Below are 21,706 nucleotides of genomic sequence, written 5' to 3' on the forward strand. Positions count from 1 at the left end.
TGTAAATGAATACTCTAACTATAAAGAGACTAGTGAGAAAAAAAGCAAAGTATAATGATTCAAAGATGTATATAGTATGGATTATGCTTATCAAAAATAATTTGTAACAGACATCTCATTTCTCTTTTTTGCTTGCCAGAAAACAGTCCTTGATTTTAATTTTCTGCGTAAAACCCAGCTTTTTTTATACTATAATCATAGATAATAAACACTATGACTGACTCCATTCTTCAGAGAATGTTTTGGCATACCACCAAAAGAAGCAAAATCTGAAGAAGCCATCATAAGAAAACAGAAATAAGCCAATGTCAAGAATAGAAAGGGATTATTGTCAAATCTGTGTCTCTTATGTAAATTGGTGTTGTTTAGTAACATCAGTCGTGTTTCTGTCCTGAAGAAGTTCACTTTGTGAGGTGTTTATGGTTGGAGTTTATGAAAGCTGAGAGTCCAGCCTCTGCATCTCTTTCCCCCAGTTCTCTTCTGGCACAGCATATGATTCCTGTTAATCTGAGAGGAGCAGTGGCACCAGGCACAGCTACTTCCCGGTCCTCCCACTGCACAGGAGCTGCCACTCCCATACTGGTGTCCTCGGTCAGAGGGGGAAGAGATCATGCTTCCCTCCTGTCAAAAAACTAGAACTAGTATTGTTTCCCACTGTTTGCTGTTTATCAGATTAACCAGCAGCAGCCATGGCCTGACTTGAAATACAGAACCTGATCCAAAGCCCACTGAAGTTCCTAGGAGCTGTGTGTGCATCAGAACCATGGATATTTGCTTATCCAGACCATTTTTATAGAAAGATTTTAAAAATTATAAGAAAAGGGTTGAGACAAAAGCAGTCTTTTGATAGTTTTTGCATGTTTTTTCAGTCTGAGCTAAAGCACGCTGTGGCAAGGGGGTCTTTCAGTACTCTTTGGACCAAACCCTTAAAATACAGTCACAGAAATATCGGTACCATATTACATAATTGCTTCTTCACACCTTGCATTCAGTTGGAAGGTATTCAAGACAAGCCCGAATTTATACCAAAAATATTTGCCATGTGTTTCAGACAAGGTGTAATAAATTTTGAACACAGCAGAACAGATTTTATGTCCAACATTTCCTTTTAAACTCGTTTATCTTTTTCCCTCCCTCTTCACTCTCACACCCCTGCACCCTGACATTTGTCGTGACAGCATTGCTTTAGTACCTTCAAAGAAATAGCCTCAGTCAGTGAAGCAAATACTAGTGCCTTAAGAGGTGTGACTAACTTGTGAGCGCAGCCCTTTTCCTTTGCTGCTGTTTATAGATGACATAAGAGCCCTTGTTGGCCCTGCAGCTCGCCTAATTGCCTTAGAGCTGGCAGTGAGCAAGTGAAACAGAAACATGGCATTGGTTAGCTTTTTGATCCCCTGCTTTGTGATCGGCGCTGATATCGCTTACTCTTGCCAGAATACTGATGACTTTGTGGGTGCCAGTTCTCCGGGGGACATTGTTATCGGAGGCTTATTTGCAGTTCATAGTGAAATGCTGCATCCAGAAGAATATCCCATCAAGCCAGTAATTCAGAATTGTTCTAGGTGAGTAATACTGGAAATTACGTGTCTAGCAAAGAAGAGATCACTGATATCCGGTATGTACTCCTTATATTAAAATCAACAAAATCTGTTTCTCTTGCAGTTCTTAGCCTTCAAAAAAGCCTTGGACATTACATAAACTGCATGTAAATTAATACAGGATGACAAAGTATGGCAAAGTTACAGTAAAAAATACTGTGGCTGTGTGAGGAAGGGAATGAGCATTTGATTCTGTTTCACTCTTTATGTATAATTAAAGAGCTCTACAGCTTTATGCTGAACAATTATTTAATTTTCCTGTAAATGCTAATTTGTTGCTGTATGTCTGAAGTACTCTGCTGTGCAGTTGTTCACTAGTTGTTATGAAGTTGCATCTACGTGCTTTGAACACAGTCAAACTGTTCCATTTTACTTCAGAACATATTAAAGTATATCCCTGCCTCACAGGGCAGTTCAGTTGTAATTTATGGTAGTACTTTGCTGACTACATTGTAATTATTGTTGTAATTACTGTAATTATTACACTTTGTGTTATAATAGTGGCATTATGCTATAGGATAGACTATATATATATACACTGTGTCATGTATGCGTTCAGGTTCAGACTGCACATCAAAATATTTATTTTCTTGGCTCCAAATCCTGCTGTACTTAAAACATCCCTTTTTTTTCTGGTAAGAATGCAAAGGAAACCTGGCAAAGAACTTCATTTAAAGTATGTAATAAAGATTTCCTAAGAATTATATTCCAAATATGCAGTTTATTTAATTTTAATATAGGTGCAAATCCTCAAATTTTATTTGAATTTCACATGCAACTTAATCCCACACCTGAATCTAATAGTTGGCTGGACATTCAGGTACCATCTGGATTTATTACAAAACGATGACAAAGTTGATATTTTTGTCAGTCTTCTATTATTTTTCTACAGAGTCATAAACTGTGTTCGGTCCATTTGAAATTTAATTTCATTTGCAAGATTTGTAAACTTTACAGAAGCTTGCCTGAGAGGAGAATTGGTTGTACTGCAGACATTTTATGCTAGCACAGTTCTGATTAGGTGTCTACTGTAATAGCCACTGCAGATAAAGGGAATAGCTGTACTAACTTCATCAGGTTTAGAGAGGATTTTAGGAATATCAGTGCAACCGCTAGAAGACTTCAACCTCTGAAATGTTTTCTTCTCTTCTGAAATATTTAGTCCTGTCTTTTCTCTGTTTCATGAATTTGGTGAAAGTAAACACATTTTAAAAAATCTTATTGGGCAGCTGGAGTAAATTGAAACAGCCCTACTGACTTGGACAGATTCTTCCTGAAGACATAACTTGCAATTTTTCATGTGCCATGAAAATTTGGGGTTTACTACCTGTTGTTTCAGAAAATAATTTTTATTCAAGTATATTTTAAATTTTATGTTTATTTTGTTTAATCTCTCACTTAGGTGAGACAAAGATGTATGATTTCTAACCTTTTGTATACTAAAACTCAAGCAAATCACACAAAACATACTATCCATCATTTCTTTTCAGCAGTTGTCAAGTTCTAAGGAATATGCTCGAAACAGGCTTTGCTTTGGCCTAGTTCCTAGCAATGTGTTTTTTTCAAATAAAACTCTGTCTTCCTTGACAGCTTTGAAATTCAAATTTTTCTTCAGACACTTGCAATGATACATGCTATTGAAACAATCAACAATTCAACGCTGTTACCTGGAGTTACTCTGGGCTACGAAATCTATGATACGTGTGCAGAAGTTACAAAAGCCATGGCATCTGCTCTGAGGTTTCTGTCTAAATTCAATTCTTCTGAGGACATCATAGAGTTCAAGTGTAACTACTCAGACTACGTCCCAAGAATTAAGGCAGTCACTGGAGCCAGCTACTCGGAGGTGTCAATGGCAGTTTCAAGGCTGTTGGCTTTGCAACTAATCCCACAGGTAGGTTTGAGGGATTTATTTCATTTTGGACAGAGGGTCAAAATGAAATACCATGTTCAGAATAAAGGTCACATGTTTGCTACAGGCCGGGATTTGGCTCAACTTAAGGACATCAGGAGGGGTGCGATTCAACTTGAAATGGAGGGCTTGATTCACTTGCCTAAACAGAGGCAGTAAAGGTTATTTTATATACCCGAGGCACACGCCTCCAAGTGCTGTTTCAGGGTGATGCTCGGCTCTTGTCAGCCTGGCAGTGCCATTAGTCAGTCCCGCCTGGCTGTGCCGGTTACTCCAGCATACCTTGGATGACCATCAAGGACTTTGATCAGGCAACAAAGTTACATCCGCCATGTCTAATCTGGCAGGTGGCGAATATGGCACAACTCAACCTCATGCTGAAAAACCAAAACAAAAAACAAGCAAAAAAAACCCAAAACCAAAACAAAACCAAAACAAAAAAAAAAAACAAAAAACAACAACAAAACACCAACAAAACAACAAAAAAAAACCAAACCAAAACAAACATGTTTGGCCAGAAATATGGAAATTCTCTCCTGTCTGGGAGAGATTAGATTTTGGAGACTGTTACAACTATGAACAGGGGAGTGAGAAATATTGCTTTAAAGACAGTTTTCCTCCTGTTACTCTTCACGTAGTTGTAGAAAAGAGGGAATACAGCTCTCTACATCCATACTAGACCCTTCCCAAAACATCATTCCCTATTTCTGACCTCTCTAGGACTAGTACAGTCCCACAGTTGCACTTAGGCCAGTGCTTACACTTCTATTGTCACCATTGTAAAAAAGTTGGGGTCTAGGTCAGCACTAACAAGGAAAAAGGAGATCCACTTCCACACCATCCTGTGTTGCACATTAAGTTTGGCAATTTGATATAAATTATCTCACTGCAAAGTAACAAGCCAGTAACCAAACATGTGGAAAAGACATAAAACCTGAACTAAACATAACTTCTAACTGAATCTTCTCCTCTGCAATGGTAGGAAGTAATTATGACCTCCAGCTCCACCACAGGAGATATAGTAAGTATGAAAATTAAAACGCCACACTTGAACATTATCAAAAAGCAAGGGATGAAACTAATCTGCATTGAGACGTAGAGATGGAAAAGGTGACCCAGCAGATTTTTCTCTTCAATAGCATCTGTAACCTTCTGACATTAGTAAGATTTGGCATCCCGTCCAGACAGGTGACTCTTACTTTGGAAAGCTTAGATTTATTTTTTAACAACTGTCAAGCAATGTAGAAAATATATGTTCTAAATATAGGGGTGGGGAAAAAAAGCTCCTACAAACAAATAGAAAAGGATTAAAACTGGAGAGATTTAAATAACAATGTTCCCTATATGTTCTTCTAGTTACTTTCACAAGTGAAAGTTAATAAATCTTATATATGAAGGAGCTATAGCATTCTGTGGTTATGGTTACTGTTTGTTTTTCTGGGAGGTTCTTCTAACAGACTTAATGATCCTTTTAAAATATAGTAATTAAATCTTGGAAATAAAGTGTATACGTGAGTGAACCGTACTAACATACTCAGTCATATAAAAATACTGCAAAACGTAAGGGTACTAGCAATTTGAATAATAACTCAAAAAATTTTTAACGCTTCCAATGTTTAAAATATTGTTTTGAATAGCACGTTGATGGTATCTGGCCAGAGTAAAGCAAAATCCTTATACCAGCATAATTGTCATATCCATTTTGAAAAGTTTTATTCTCTACCTTCACTGATGTAATTATGTGGATGAGGATGAAAATAGTGGAACTAGTACTGAGCATGAGTCTGCGTCTGAATAGCAGGGTGAGGGAACCTGCCCCATTTGGCTGCACCTTTTTGATGCACACTCACAGGAGGAGGGAGCTCTGGGTTAGGCTGGATGAAAGATCTCTTGGCATCTTTTGCAGGAGACCTCTTCCATAACTTAATTGTTCACTCTTCCTAGGTCAGTCCTGCATCATCAGCTGAAATCCTCAGTGACAAAATCCGGTTTCCTTCTTTCTTCAGGACTATCCCCAGTGATTTCCATCAGACAAGAGCAATGGCCCACTTGATCTGTGAGTCTGGGTGGAATTGGATTGGAGTAATAGCCACTGATGATGACAATGGGCGGTTTGCTCTGGAGAGCTTTGGAGTCCAGGCCATGGCAAACAATGTTTGCATAGCTTTTAAAGAAATGCTGCCTGCCTATCTCTCCGACAACACCTTTCACACCAAAGTTGATCAAGCAATTGAGAAGATTGTCAATGAAACCAAAGTAAATGTTATTGTTGTCTTCATGAGACAGTTCCATGTGCTCAAACTATTTCAGAAGGCAATTGAGAGGAATGTAAATAAAATCTGGATTGCAAGTGATAATTGGTCGGCTGCAGTCAAAATCAGTACAATGCCCAATATCGAACAGCTGGGGACCATTGTGGGATTTGGATTTAAAAGTGGAGACATCTCCACATTCCAAGACTTTCTGAGAAACCTCCATGAAAAGCCCATTGGCGACAACAAGTTTTTACATGAATATATTAAGCTTTTGTCAGTCTGTGCGCACCTGGAGTACCATGATTTTCAAATGTGCATTTCAAATCAGTCCCAGGATGATCTCATGCAAAACGTTGAAAATAAACATCAGATCTGGAGAGACGATTTTTTGACTGCTAACATCGAACCAGGATTTATCCATAGTACTATACTTGCAGTCTATGCCATTGCTCACGCCATTAAAGAGCAATGCAAAGGCAGAAACTGCAAGGATCCCTCTGCCTTCGCTCCCTGGGAGGTATGATCATAATTCTTTCAGGTCTCATTCTCTCTGCAAAACTTTCATCTCATTTTTGCTCCCATGTTCCTGGATTTGCTAGTTGGGTCCTTTTACTAAATTACTCAATTCCTGTTCCTGCCTTTCTTCACCAACTGAAATCATAGACTATGTGCTAAAGCAGCACTATCTAACTCCTGCAGTGCTGAGAACTAGAATCCAGTTTTGTCTCCCTTTTTTTGGCCCCTGTAGACACAGAAGCTCCTAGTGCTAAGCCATGGCTGTGTTCTGCTGTAGATAGGAAATGATTATTGTATTTTGTATACAGATAGCTAACTGGTGGAGAGTAACTGCATACCCACCATCTTCTCCTTCATGGGTACAATAGCAATGGCTGTAAACATGTGGCTCCACAGGTGCAGAAGGGATCTTTAGCTGCTGGGCTTGATTAGCTACCCTAACACTTCATCAGTTTCAAAATTGCTCACAGAGTAGGCACAAGCTCAGATGGAAGCTCCAGTCTGTAGGCTTCTTGCTGGAACATCTTGGTAGCTACTGGTGTGGGATAGAATAAAATGTATAGTCAATCTGCAGTTGACTTATCAGCTCTTCAGCTAGTAGTGGTTGTTCCTGTTGCTGCAAACCACTGTAATGCACAGCAATGAGTGCTCTTGCGAGATGGAGATATTGCAGGATAGGAGCATTCACCAAAGAGTTTCAATTGCCCCCCACTCACTCTCTCTCACCATTGTCTCTGTTTTATCTGAATTCAGGTATTTTCCTCTATAATGAATCTTCAGTTGAAAGTGAAAATGCGACAGACTAGTCCTCTGTCTGATCTTCATTTATACAGAAGTGACTGGTAGGAAAATTAGCCACAACCTTTAAGATGGGTGAGGTACTTGTTACCAAACTCTACTGGGTGGGAAAATTAGAGGAAAAAATAGACAGGTAGACCTGACCTGACCTTTTACCCAAGAACCTGCTCAGGAGTATTCACTTTTACACACTTTTACTCAGAGGATTAAACAAAGTTCATTTAAAAGTCAAACAACCACTGAAGCACTCTGACTTGCTCTGACCTCTTAACCTAGGTCAGGGCAGGTCAAACTGAGATAGGGGATTTGAAAAAAAGACTCTAACAATCAGATTCTTACATGAATTTGCTAATGCCAATGGGAAAAACTCAGGACTGCTCTACATGAGATGCAACTTTATGAACTTGCATTTCATCATTGCTGAATCAAACCACAAATCACCCAAATTAAAAGTCCTGTTAAGAGGCTAAGAACTCATGAAGAAAACTGAAAGAGATAGTTATTGCCCCTGTGCTCTTTTCATAATACATTTCCTCTACACTAAACTTAAACCTTCCAGAAATTGATATATATACATAAAGCTTAGGATGCAACTAATCCATATCACACATCTCTACACACAGAAAAACAACAGAGGCATTGGTGTTACAGCTTTTGCAAAAATAGCCATCAATTAAATCAAAATGTTGTTCACTATTGGCCCCTTCTGTCTGAAGCTCAAGATGTCAAGCTTCAATCATAGAATCATTCTATGATTCATTCGATGTATTCCAAAAGATCTGTTGCCATATCATTAGAGAAACTGGAAAAGCCTAGAAGGGAAAGATTAAATTACTAGCCTAAGTATATACAATAAAAAATTTCCTATTCAGTCTCACAAGACCTTGCGACATCCAATTCAGATGAAATATTAGTTAGAAGCATATTTTGGCTCTTCATAAATTGGTAGAGGTGCAATGAGAGCATATGAAGTCTGAAAAAAATGACATGTTATTCATTAAAAAATGACATTTTATATATGCCAGATGTTATATACATACATATTCCAGAACCTTTTAAAGTAATATAATTGTCAGTATGTTATTTAAATGTCACAAATATCACAAAAGGATCCATGTAAGAGTGTGCTTTCCAAGAGCAGCTAAATTCACCAAAACCTTGAGGTTTTTTCTTATGAATTAATTCTTGTTGCCAAAAATTGTTAAACCTGCAAAGGGATAAAGCCTTTACTTCAATTAAGAACCACAGTAGCTATTGAAAGTCCTCCCATGGTCTCCCCATGAATTGGGATTGGGTTATATGTGCTTTAATCTGTCCTTTCTAGATTCACACAGAACTTTTTGGTCTGGCTGTTTGTCATGAGAGAGAGAAAAATTTCACTCTGTTGAACAGAATGGGTTGAAATATCAAGCTGGACAGTTGCCTTATCAAAGCATGTTCTTTTTGATATTTCCTACGGCATATCAAATATGGCCTAGCTGTTTATTTCCATTGTACATTGATCACTTCATCTCAGCAAACTGGCAGGTATTGTTCATTTAACACTTTCGAGTCAGCACTGGTGAGGCCACACCTGGAGTACTGTGTCCAGTTTTGGGCCCCTCACTTCAAGGAGGACGTTGAGGTGCTGGAGCGGGTTCAGAGAAGAGCAACGAAACTAGTAAAGAGTTTAGAGAACTTCTCCTATGAGGAGTGGCTGAGGGAGCTGGGACTGTTTAGTCTGGAGAAGGGGAGGCTCAGGGGGGACCTTATCGCTCTCTACAATTCCCTGAAAGGAAGTTGTAGGGAGATGGGGGCTGGTCTCTTCTCCCACGTTATGAATGGCAGGATGAAAGGGAATGGCCTCAAGTTCCACCAGGGGAAATTTAGGTTAGATATCAGGAAGAATTTCTTTACAGAGAGGATTGTGAAGTATTGGAACAGGCTGCCCAGGGAGGTGATGGAGTCCCCATCCCTGGAGGTGTTTAAAAAATGTGTAGATTTGGTGTTGAGCAACATGGTTTAGGGACCCTGACAGTGCAGGGTGAATGGCTGGACTTGATGATCTTGAAGGTCTCTTCCAACCAGACGATTCTATGATTCTATGAGTCTCACCTTGCAATACTCAGTACAAGTCAGAGCCAAAGCTGAAAGCAACGTTAGAGTAGATATCTCCAGACATGCTCTGGAAGGTTACTCTGGAAGTGAATGTTGCCCAGATCAACTCTGATGACAATAAGGTAACAAAAGGAGCATCATTCATGGTTGTTCTTTACAAGAAGCTCCAAAAGTTACAAAAGAGTTCCAAAATGCCATTATTTTTTGCAAGTAAAAAGTCTTTTCTTTCCCATGATTGTACCAAGATTTCCAAGGCTGGAAGAAAATAGTGACATGAGTATTTGTATACATCACACGGAGTTAAGAAATTATGATTTTTTTATTAATAGATTTTTAAGGTCAATAGGATTGTCTGAATAATATAATTCTATGTAGGACATCAAATTAAACAGTTATAAAGATGACACTTCATTTTAAGATTTCTTTTACTCCTAAAAAGCAACATTTTTTTAAAACTTGCTATTATCACATAGGTGTTAAACTATTGAGTTTGTCCCACTGACATGATACTGATGAATATTTCCTTCCTTATGTTCAGCTCCTTGAAGAACTTAAAAATGTTACAGTCATTTATGATGATAAAGAAATCAAGTTTGACTCCAGTGGAGATATGAGCACCAGTTACGATGTACTTCTTTGGAAAGAAATTGATGGCCACATGGAAATCATCACTATGGCAGAATATGATCCAGAGAAAGGTGACTTTATCTTTGAGGATGAGGAAAAAAAAAGAGAATTTCTGGATTTAAAGGTAACTTTTAATTTGTTGACATAACATGTGAAATTTGCTTCATGTGTTTTCTTCTCCCTCCAGTATTTGCAACTGAAGTATGTGTCAGCTAGAAATCTCTCTTGTGGTTTTGTGTTCTCCTTTTAGAGCAAAGAATCCCCTCTGGGTTTATTCAGCCACCTTCATGTACCCTGAGTAGTATGTGAGTCTGTCAGCAGGCTCAGTGATTTGAAATTGAGTTATTTCTCCAGAATGCTCCTAGAAAATTTCTTAAGATGAGCAAATCAGAAGTTACGTTTGTCCTAAGGATGCTATTCCAGAATCTTGAAAGGAATTTTAAAGTAAAAAATGACCATATAAAGAAGCCCCCTCTCTCACTCAACACCACCATTTGTTTTGTACATGAAGATTCATGTCTGTTGACTTTACTGTTAAAAAAAAAAAATAAAATTGTTGATTATTTGCTCCTGTTAGAGCTGAGGTCAGCACGATTACAGGAGTCTGAGGTAGGTGGCACCACCTGAAGCCCTAGTACGGGTGTAGACAGTACTAGTGGGTGGCCCGGGCCAGTTCCAGCTGTCTAATCTGTTGTCTGTGCATGGGTAGAGGTCTTGGTTCATTGTACAGCTCTGTGCTGCAAAGTGTTCACCACCGATGGGACAGGGAGAGACTGCTTATTAGGTGGGCTAAATTTGAGTCCCAGCGTGTGAGCTCAGCTGATAGAAAAGGCAGAGGACAGAAGAAAACCTCAAATCTTTCCCCTTTTTGTGACGCTGCCCAGGATGGCAAGGAAACGTCTCCACCTGCTTGTAAGCACCATCCTGGAGGGAGAAGAAATAGCAATGTCTCTCAGGACTGCTTCTCTGTTTTACAAAACATTGTCTTTGGAGGGAGGACCTGAACTCAGACCTCGAGAGAAAGCCCTGATCACATCCCCTGGAGTGGTGCATCATGACTCAGGAATGAGTTGCCAAGGGTCAGGAATGTCGGAGCTGCAGGGCAGAGCACTCGCTGAGGTGTCTCCCCCAAGCCGAGGTGTCTCCACTGGGCTCGGAGCAGCCGAGCAGGGTTTCAGGGTCCCATTTGTGAAACAGTCCACTCGAATCCCCTGTCAGATGCTTCTGGGCTTTCTCTGGAGCTGATCCTCTGCAGTCTAAATCTCAGGTTCAAAGCTGAATGAGACACTTTGATCTAGATATTAAAAGTACAGACAGTTCCACTGATTGGCGCATGAGGCCAAAAAATAAAATTATCACATAGATAATGCCCCATCCTGCTACTCGTTCACTGTGTGGAGAAAATACAAGAAACATGGAGCCCACAATGCCTTTTTTCAGCATTATTTTCAGATTCCCTTAAAATACGACAGATACAAAAAAAAAAAAGAGTGCAAATTGCAGAATTACTGGAGGTTTATTTTAATGGTTCTTAGTTGGGCCTGAGCTGTTTTTTTTTGTTCTCTGCACACTGCAGAAGGTTCAGTCAACATGCTCCCAGCACTGCAGGCCAGGAGAGATGAAAAAGGTTACCGAAAGTCCACACACATGCTGCTATGAGTGTGTTTACTGCCCAGAAAACCATTACAGCAATCGAACAGGTAAGGAATTGTGATCCAAAAAAGACTTATTTAGACATCAATACAATCGTTTTTTTTGGGTATAATGTGCCTTGGCAACCTTGAGTATAACTTTGGAATGGGATTAAAGTATTTAAGTGAAGTCCCCTGGTATTTATGTATGTTAAGTATTTATGTTATGTATTTATTTATGTTAAGTTATTTATGTTATTTATTTATTATGTTATTTATTTATTATGTTATTTATTTATTTATTATGTTATTTATTTATTTATGTTAAGTATTTATGAAGTCCCCTGGTCCTCATGGGGGACTTCAACCACCCTGACATCTGTTGGAGAGACAATACAGCAGGGCACAGGCAGTCCAGGAGGTTCCTGGAATGCGTGGATGACAACTTCCTCCTGCAGATGATAGAGGAGCCGACAAGGAGGGGTGCCATGCTCGACCTTGTGCTCACCAACAGGGAGGGACTGGTGGGTGAGGTGAAACTTAAGGACAGCCTTGGCTGCAGTGACCACGACACAGTGGAGTTCAAGATCCATGGGGCAGCAAGGAAACCATTCAGCAAGCTCTGTACCCTAGACTTCAAGAAGGCGGACTTCGGCCTCTTGAAGCACCTGATGGGCAAAGTGCCGTGGGAGGTGGCCCTGGAGGGACAAGGGGCCCAGGAAAGTTGGTCCACATTCAAGGAGCACCTTCTCCAAGCTCAGCAGAGGTGCATCCCGACGAAGAACAAGTCGGGCAAAAAGACCAGGAGGCCGGCGTGGATGAGCAAGGAGCTCCTGGACCAACTGAAAATGAAGAGGTTAGCCTACAGAGGGTGGAAGCGGAGACAGATAGCCTGGGAGGAATACAGAGAAGCTGTAAGAGTGACCAGGGATCAAGTGAGGAAGGCTAAAGCCCTGAAGGAATTGAATTTGGCAAGGGATATAAAAAGCAACAAGAAATGCTTCTATAGGTATGTAGGGGACAAAAGGAAGTCCAAAGAGAATGTAGGCCCCCTCCGGAAGGATACTGGTGCTCTAGTTACCCGGGACATAGAGAAGGCTGAGGTACTTAATGAATTTTTTGCCTCAGTCTTCAATGGTAAAGCCTCTTGTCTTACCACCCAAGCTGTGGAAAGAACTAGCAGGGACTGTGAGGATGAACCACCGCCCACTGTACTTGAAGACCAGGTTCGAGAACATCTGAGGAACTTGAAGGTGCACAAGTCCATGGGACCTGATGAGATCCATCCGCGGGTCCTGAAGGAACTGGCGGATGAAGTTGCCAAGCCACTGGCTATTGTATTCGAGAAGTCGTGGCGGTCTGGCGAGGTCCCCGATGACTGGAAGAGAGGGAACATAACCCCCATTTTTAAAAAGGGGAACAAGGAGGACCCGGACAACTACAGACCGGTCAGCCTCACCTCTGTGCCTGGCAAGGTCATGGAGCAGATTCTCCTGGGAACCATGCTAAGGCACATGGAGAGCAAGGAGGTGGTGGGTGACAGCCAACATGGCTTCACCAAAGGCAGATCGTGCCTGACCAACTTGGTGGCCTTTTACGATGGGGTGACAGCATCGGTGGACAAGGGTCGACCAATGGATGTCATCTACCTGGACTTGTGCAAAGCTTTTGACACTGTCCCGCACGACATTCTTCTCTCTAAATTAGAGAGTCATGGGTTTGATGGATGGACCACTCGGTGGATAAGGAATTGGCTCAATGGCCGCACTCAGAGAGTAGTGGTCAACGGCTCAATGTCCAAGTGGAGACCGGTCACGAGTGGCGTCCCTCAGGGGTCCGTGTTGGGCCCGGCCCTCTTCAACATCTTTGTCGGTGACGTGGACAGTGGCATGGAGTGCACCCTCAGCAAGTTCGCCGATGACACCAAGCTGTGTGGTGCCGTTGACACACTGGAAGGGAGGGATGCCATCCAGAGGGACCTTGACAGGCTGGAGAGGTGGGCCCGTACCAACCTCATGAAGTTTAACCAGGCCAAATGCAAGGTCCTACATCTGGGTCGTGGCAATCCCAGGCATAAATACAGACTGGGTGGTGATTGGATCGAGAGCAGCCCTGAGGAGAAGGACTTGGGAGTACTGGTGGACGAGAAGCTCAATATGAGCCGGCAATGTGCTCTTGCGGCCCAGAAGGCCAACCGCGTCCTGGGCTGCATCAAGAGGAGTGTGGCCAGCAGGTCGAGGGAGGTGATTCTCCCCCTCTACTCTGTCCTTGTGAGACCTCACTTGGAGTACTGCGTCCAGTTCTGGAGCCCCCAACATAAGAAGGACATGGACCAGTTGGAGAGGGTCCAGAGGAGGGCCACGAAGATGATAAGAGGGCTGGAGCACCTTTCCTATGAGGACAGGCTGAAAGAGTTGGGGCTGTTCAGCCTGGAGAAGAGGAGGCTCCGGGGTGACCTTATAGCGGTCTTCCAGTACCTCAAGGGGGCCTACAGGAAAGATGGGGAGAGGCTGTTCAGGAGGGCCAGTTATGATAGGACAAGGGGTAATGGTTTTAAAATAGAGGGAGGTAGGTTCAGGTTGGATATTAGGAAAAAATTTTTTACTATGAGAGTGGTAGAACACTGGAACAGGTTGCCCAGAGAGGTGGTGGATGCTCCATCCCTGGAGACGTTCAAGGCCAGGTTGGACAAGGCCCTGAGCAACCTGATCTAGTTGGAGATATCCCTGTTCCTTGCAGGGGGGTTGGACTAGATGACCTTCGAAGGTCCCTTCCAGCCCTAACCATTCTATGATTCTATGATTCTATGATTTGTTTATGCTCAGTTTCCCTAATACGAGTGTTCAGCCTATAAAACTTGGTTTAAATGCTTTTTAATGGATGGAACATAAAGCAATTAGATTCTTCAGTTGAGTAGCACTATCATTTGTTAGGATGGAAAGTCTGGCTGACTTATCAGTGAGACTGACTCACAGTAAAATAGAGCCTTGCTTCCCTGTCTTTCTGCAGTACACCCAGTCCAATAAGGAAGAAATTCTTCCCTCTGAGGGTGGTGAGGCACCAGAACAGGTTGCCCAGAGATGTTGTGGATGCCCCATCCCTGGAAGTGTTCAAGGCCAGGTTGGATGAGGCTTTGAGCAACCTGGTATAGTGGAGGGTTTCCCTGCCTATGGTAGGGGGCTTGGAACTAGATGATCTTGAAGGTCTCTTCCAACCCAAACTGTTCTATGAGTCTTCAAAATTCAATGGTTATTTTTTTTTTGCTTACCACAATATTTTTGTCTGTGAAGTTTGATATAACTGTACATTTATATATATTATATGTACAAATACATATACTGTATATTTTCTAGTATCGAATCTGACATGTACTCTACCACTGGTTCATTTATAGGCTTGAGCAAAGTTTCCTACGGGGAAAATTAAACATGAAGGAGAGAGATGGAATGAAGAAATTTGGAGTACAATGCACTTCTAATATCCTGACAGCAGAAGGAAATTAGATTTTATTTTTTAAATTCAAATAATTGTGAAATCAGAGAATAGGAATTTTACAGCAAAAGTAACATTTCAAAGCATAATCTAAAGCGATGTTTGTTTTGCTGTTATATTTCAAAAGCTGTCTGTAAATAGAAAGTTGGGTGTTTTGGTTTTTTTTTCTTGTCAAAACAGGTGAACGAAAGAAACGTAGTTCAAATTTCTGCAAGAGAACTGATTTAATCTCAAGTCATCGTTCTGGTTTCAGTTAAAGTTTGTCTCTCCAGAGCTCCAGCCAGGTCACCTATCACTAGTCAGCCATGACCAAGGCAATCTTAGGATCCTGCTCATTCTCCCTGCCCCTGGCTGCAGGCAGACCCTCTCCCAGCTGGCAGGCACTTGTCCTTTCCTCCATCTGCCTCTGCCACCACTGCCACCACTGCGACCGCAGCCCTGCAGCTCCTCCACCTGGACGACGACAGCAGCAGTCGGAAGCAACCAGCAGCCCTCTCTGTTCCCCTTAGCATCCCTTCCCACATTCCTCTTGTATCTCAAGCCTCAGTAATCCACTTTGCAGTTTATTTACTTCGGGTTTCTAAGTTATCTTCCTTCTTTTCTGCTTCCAGATATGGATTACTGCTACCGATGTAACAACAAAACCTACTGGGCTCCTGTCAACAGTACCACTTGCTACAGAAAGACAATCCACTTCCTTGCCTGGACTGACTGGTTTGCTATTTTCCTCCTCCTCCTCTCCACTTTTGGGGTTGTGTTGGTTTTGTCCATCAGTGTGATATTTACTAAGAATCTGAACACGCCAGTTGTAAAGGCATCTGGAGGTCTAACCATCTGCTGTATTATTCTCTTCAGCCACTTCTTAATTTTTTTAAGTACCGTCTTCTTCATAGATGAACCCACAGAATTCAAGTGTAAAACTAGGCAAGCCCTCTTTGGCATAAGTTTTACTCTCTGCATTTCATGTATTTTAATAAAGTCACTAAAAATTTTACTAGCCTTCAGCTTTGATCCCAAGCTGCAGAATTTCCTGAAATGCATGTATAAACCTGTTCCCACTGTGGTCATCTGCACTGGAATTCAAGTTATCATTTGCACCTTCTGGTTAACATTCAGGACACCTTTTGTAAAGCAAAATTTCTCAATCCCAAGAACAATAATTCTGGAATGCAATGAGGGCTCTATTGTGGCTTTTGGGATTATGTTGGGCTACATCGCTGCCCTAGCCTTCGTGTGCTTCATATTTGCCTTTAAAGGTAGGAAACTACCAGAGAACTACAATGAAGCTAAATTCATCACCTTTGGCATGCTAATTTATTTTATAGCGTGGATTGTATTTATCCCTGTCTATGCAACTACATTTGGCAAATACCTGCCAGCAGTGGAAATCATCGTTGTTTTAATATCCAATTATGGAATCCTCTGCTGCACTTTTCTTCCAAAGTGCTATATCATCATTTACAAGCAAGAAACCAACACAAAATCTTCCTTTCTCAAAATGATTTACACATATTCCTCCAAGAGCGCAAGCAGCGCTGCTGTTAGTCAGATTTCTTTGGATTCAAAGTCTTCCAGCTCCCGAGCTACTGTCTCAGACTCGTGCAAATCTGAGCAAAACTCTGTGAATGGAAACGGCCACTTCCAAGAGCCTGGGCACAGACTAGCAAAAAGGAATATTCTTCCTAAAAATACTGCAAGGACTATGGCCAGGAAAAGACTCTCCAGCATATGACTAAACAGCATTAAAGTACTGGAAGATTAAAAGCCATCTTAGGAAGCAACTTCTCTTTCAGGTTTCTTCTTGGCATCCCCAAGGAGAGCAGGCCACATGAAATGCCATCTCCTTTGGTACTTAAGTAGTTACCAGATTAGCAAGCCTCTCTTAGATCCCAGCCCCTGCTTTTGCGGGCACCATGAGGTGTAGTCACCTTCAGCAGCTCCCTTCCCTCCCCAGCCTGCTCACATAGACCTGCAGGAACCTCTTTGACCATCTCACTTTCCCTAGTGAGGCAGAAGCATCAAGAAATTACTATTTCTGACAGACACGCAGGTGGGAATGTATGGGTTTACCCCAGGTTTTTTGCATCTTTAATGCCCAATTGTTTACGAAACTCTTCTTCTCACCTGGCTCTGTTTTACAGATCAAACTGAACTCTCTCCCAGTCTTTGTTTGCTAGGATAAACAATCCCAGTCCTTTAGTCTCCGCTTGTAAGATAGGCTTTCCATTCCCCTGAATGTCCAAAAGTATCCCTTTTCACTTGGTATGTCCTTTTTTCTTTCCTCCCCAAAATTGCACACCTTGTTCCAGACGAGTGCTGCATTAACTTTTAAAGTTCCTTGTATTTACTAGGATGACAGTGAACTAGAGACAGGTCTATAGGAAAATTGAAGAAGTCCCCTGGAGCTCTGTAGTAATACGTAAGTTCATCTACTTTTTTCCTCATACTCAGAGGAAATATTCTGATTCATTTCATGCACCTCCTCTGACGCATGAGGAAAGAGGACCCATTGTGTCTGTCCCCAGGCGTCCTCTTGGTTGAGGATGTAACGTCAATATGTATTGTCAAAACATATAAACACTAATTGATTCATCTCATTAGCATAAATAATGTAATGACCAGAATCGACATGAGCACATCCTGGGAATTTTAGATTTTTTGATACATATTTAAAAAATCTGATTTTCAACAAGAGAATGGCAATGCACCATTCTGATACGTAGAAATAGCACAAGAATGAACTGATACGAGCTGCACTGGATGAGTCTCTGCTCTGTAGCTCCGTGAACATGGCTATGCCTTGCCTTCTGTCTGAGAGGCAGAAAAGTCATGTTCGGAGAAGGAAGAATTTTTCTGTCGGGACAATAGTACTGCAGAGCTTTTTCACACCCTAAACAGCAGAGCTATGTTGCCAAACCAGAACCGTGAAAAATACTGTTTCATGTTCACTAGGCTCAGACCGTAGAAACTTCGCTATTTTAAATTCTGTGCCATGTTACTGTGAAATAATACTAAATTCCTCAAGTTTTGTCCATACTTCTGTTTAGATCTGGAGTAACTGGATGCTGTGGCAGGCCAAAATAAAGTTCAGTAGATTTCGTGTTACAGAAGCAGGTTGTATTATTGTTTGTACAATATATCTATTTTTCTATCATTTCTATTTATACCTTGTAATCCTTATCAATATGATTTTTCTACTCATATTTTGTTAAAAATAGTTACAAATCACATTTCAACGATGGACACAGTCAACAAAATTACTGTGATGTGTAGACTACATACGCACTACATATCTAAAGACATTTGTTAAGCCATTTGAATGGCAAGGGTGCAATTTACATACATATTTGAGTAGTTATGTAAGTTCTGTAGCTGATTGGAAGAATGAAAGTTTATGCACATATATTTATATGGTGAATGCTGTTCATACATCAGTTGTTACAAATACTGTTCTGAATATGAAATTATGTACAATAATGTTAAAATTCCTGCAACTGGGCTGCCAATGCAGCAAAATTTCTCTCCCCAAAAGACAGAAGCAAAGCTTACACTGCACGATGACTGTCAGCACCAAGGTGGTTAGAAAAGTTAATTTGGCTCAAACGTTTTCAAAAGTATTGAGCATGTCACGTCTTGAAGATATAAGGAAATAGGATGATTAAAGCCATATTATTATTTAAAATTTAGTTTGCTTACTTGATTTCCTTTCCTTTCCCATGAACTTTGGTTTGGCCTTGAATAGCAGCAATATGTGCACCAGTGCAATATTTCCATCCAGTCTGCTTCTTACAAATGTCCTTTAGGTTGGAAGATAAGGGTCGCAGTGCACTCCTCCACAGGTCAATGAGGAAAATGTCCTAAGGAACAGGGTATGATGATAGCAATATGAAGGTCTCTACGGAGGGTTCTTTAAAGACAAACATCACATATGGCAGAATTTCAAAGGAGTTCTGCATGCTACATCTGCTTCTCCAGCTACTCAGGTCTTCTACATAAAGCACAGTCAATGGTGGAGCTGAAAGGATGTAACAGGTTCGCTAGCTAGACTTGGCAGAAAAAAGAGATGGTATACCAAGCTGTGTTACATATGTTTTTAAATGCCTTGTCTGCAAGAAGCCAGTGATCATATGTAGGTAGAGCATAAAGGGATTGTGCTATCCTATACAGAGGACAAAAGAATCTGAAAATAGGGGTTCATGATGCTAAAGGGAGCATTTGTGTGCATTCCCCTGCCCAGAACAGTAAGTCTTCCAGCAATCTGACTATTCCTGTTACCAGGCATGGCGACATTAACTGACCCTAAACCAGATTTTCATCCCCAGAGAACAGCTCTGCTCGCTTACTTTGGAAAGATCTCGACACCACTTCTCAAAATGCTAACATCCATATGGGCCCACCTGTATGTTTTTCATCTCCGAGAGCAATAGAGGACAAATGTCCCCAAACACAGTGCTGTCCACAGACAAGTCAACCATGAAAATGTCATTTATTGAGGTCAGCGGGAGACTGCTCTGGATGTAACCACTATTTAACCTTTTTGGGTTTTATGTTATTCATTGTTAATAATGCTAAATGATGTATTTGATGTATTCTAAAGCTACTATCATACAGTGTACAGTACCTTTAGAGAGAATGAAGACTATGAAGGCCACCAAATTTTTTAAGACCTCTCCTTCAGACCATAACTCCTTCAAGATTTCAGTAGCTCTAGCTGTGCAGATGCCTTTCAGCTGCCCATAACCTTTACAGCAATTCTTTGGCAAGTTCTGGGAACTATTAATGTGAGCTCCAGGCGTCCTCCCAGCAGCTCTGCTGATGGCTGTTGGAACCTTGATGACTCTAATGTGTGGGTTACCAGCATGACTAGCAACTAAGAGCAGTGTTTGGGATGCTGCTCGTAACGTATGACGCTGAGCAGCCCAGCCCAGATGTGCTGACTCTTCCTACCCTTCTCAGCTGTGTCTCCAGAGACAAAAAGCACTGCTTGATACTACGCTGCTCTCTTTGAGCAGGAAGAAGGCAAAGGCAAAAGGTCTACGGGCAGACTACAACCCCAGCATCACTCTCTAGGTCATTTCTATTGATGTGTCTTTATTTCCCCAAAAATGTTCTGAAATAGGGCAGAGCTGCTTGAGAAGAAGGGGGTGGAGTGCAAAGAGGTGCATGCTCTTCCTTTGTGTTATTTTTAGAAAGACATGAGAAAGCCAGTGTGGACCTTTGAGGCAGGGAGCTGGATTATTCTGCTTAGGGAATCATAGAATAATTAAGGTTGGAAAGGACCTCTAAAATCTTTAAGTCCAACTGCCAACCCAATACCACCATGCCCACTAAACCATGTCCTGAAGTGCTACATGTTTTTTGAACACTTCCAGGCATGGTGACTCCACCACTTCCCTGGGCAACCTGTTCCAATGTTTGACAGCCCTTTCAGTCAAGAAATTTTTCCTAATATCCAATCTAAACCTCCCCTGGCGCAACCTGAGGCCGTTTCCTCTCATCCTATCGCTAGCTGCCTGGGAGAAGAGACCAACATCCACCTTGTTACAACCTCCTTCCTTTCAGGTAGTTGTAGAGAGCGATAAGGTCTCCCCGCAGCCTCCTTTTCTCCAGGCTCAGCAATTGCAGTTGCCTCAGCCTCTCCTCATAAGACTTGTGCTCTAGACCCTTCACCAGATTTGTTGCCCTTCTCTGGACACGCTCCAGCACTTCAATGTCTTTCTTGTAGTGAGGGGCCCAAAACTGAACACGATATTCGAGATGCGGCCTCACCGGTGCCGAGTGCAGGAGAATGATCACTTTCCTAATCCTGCTGGTCATGAGAACAGCTCATTTGCAAATGGAGGTCTTGTTTTGAAATAGAATGTGGGAAGACTGACTTTTTAATTTTATTTTTTTTTAAGTTGGGATGAGTTAAATGGATTGGAATGACTTTGATGTTTTACCAATAATAAGGATGTTTTGGTACTTTAATGATTTGGAATGGAAACTGCATGTGTGACTAAGAAAACATCAACATGGGACTGCTTACTGAGAAGAAAGTGCTTTTTTAAATAACTTTCCAGAGTGAAATGTTGTGCAAATACATTTTTTTAAGAAAACAACTTTTAAATCGAGGACGCTGGAACTCACTTTAGTGACAAATTTCTGTTTTTCTGTACTTAACAATTAACTTTCAGAAAAAGCTACTTACCTTTGGCTCTGCTCCTGAAAACAGATAACTGGAAGTTTCAACTACAACTGGTTCAAGGCTCCTCATTTGTGCTGTGACGCAGAGCACAGGGCTTTCTTCAGCTGCTGCCGGGCAGTGATCCATCCCTGGGGACCGAGGCTTCCTCCGTTCATCTGCAGGCCTTCTGGCGTTGCTTGACAGATGTAAAATCTTCCACTGTTTGGTGTATTAGACACACTTCTGTTGAGATGCCGTGTTACAGTGGCACTCGCATTTAGCAAGCAATGGGATATTGCGTACTAAATATATATTCCGTGCTGACTTTTCTGATATATTTTGTTTTTTTGCAAGGATATGTTTGTACCGAATTTTTCATTATTATTTGTTTTAATAAAGGTTTACTCTGTCCAGGACGTGAAAGGAAAAAAAAAAAGAAATTTTTCCACTGAAGTAAACAGAAAAGCGTGTGACGAGAATCGTTACGCTTGAAGTTTCCCAAAGTGGTGAAATGACAGGAGCGCGGTCGGCGCCGCGGCACTTGAGTCCACCGCGCTCTGAAACACGAAGCTGGACCACGGCGGCTGTTCCTGTAACCGAGTTTTGACACGGCC

At 41.5% G+C, this 21,706-nt stretch overlaps 1 protein-coding gene across 2 annotated transcripts; it reads left to right on the plus strand.

Annotated features, from left to right (window-relative positions):
• The first annotated feature begins 1,368 nt into the window (after positions 1-1,368).
• Positions 1,369-16,658, plus strand: GPRC6A (G protein-coupled receptor class C group 6 member A). 2 transcript variants are annotated; one of them, XM_086632124.1, is made up of 7 exons: positions 1,369-1,562; positions 3,189-3,492; positions 4,493-4,531; positions 5,455-6,282; positions 9,715-9,927; positions 11,380-11,503; positions 15,538-16,658. In XM_086632124.1, the coding sequence occupies exons 1-7, from the start codon at positions 1,369-1,371 to the stop codon at positions 16,656-16,658; spliced, it is 2,823 nt and encodes a 940-aa protein (XP_086488250.1). The 2 variants fall into 2 exon arrangements, with proteins under 2 accessions (XP_086488250.1, XP_009985830.2); XM_009987528.2 differs by lacking the exon at positions 4,493-4,531.
• Positions 16,659-21,706: the final 5,048 nt, after the last annotated feature.

The sequence above is a fragment of the Tauraco erythrolophus genome, chromosome 2, assembly GCF_009769465.1.
Source record: "Tauraco erythrolophus isolate bTauEry1 chromosome 2, bTauEry1.pri, whole genome shotgun sequence".
In the NCBI taxonomy this organism is placed as follows: Eukaryota; Metazoa; Chordata; class Aves; order Musophagiformes; family Musophagidae; genus Tauraco; species Tauraco erythrolophus.

Coding starts and splice junctions, on each gene's coding strand:
- GPRC6A (XM_086632124.1), top strand. CDS start 1,369: ATGGCATTGGTTAGCTTTTTGATCCCCTGCTTTGTGATCGGCGCTGAT. Junction 1,563..3,188: donor GTAATTCAGAATTGTTCTAG/GTGAGTAATACT, acceptor CTTCCTTGACAG/CTTTGAAATTCAAATTTTTC. Junction 9,928..11,379: donor GAGAATTTCTGGATTTAAAG/GTAACTTTTAAT, acceptor TGCACACTGCAG/AAGGTTCAGTCAACATGCTC.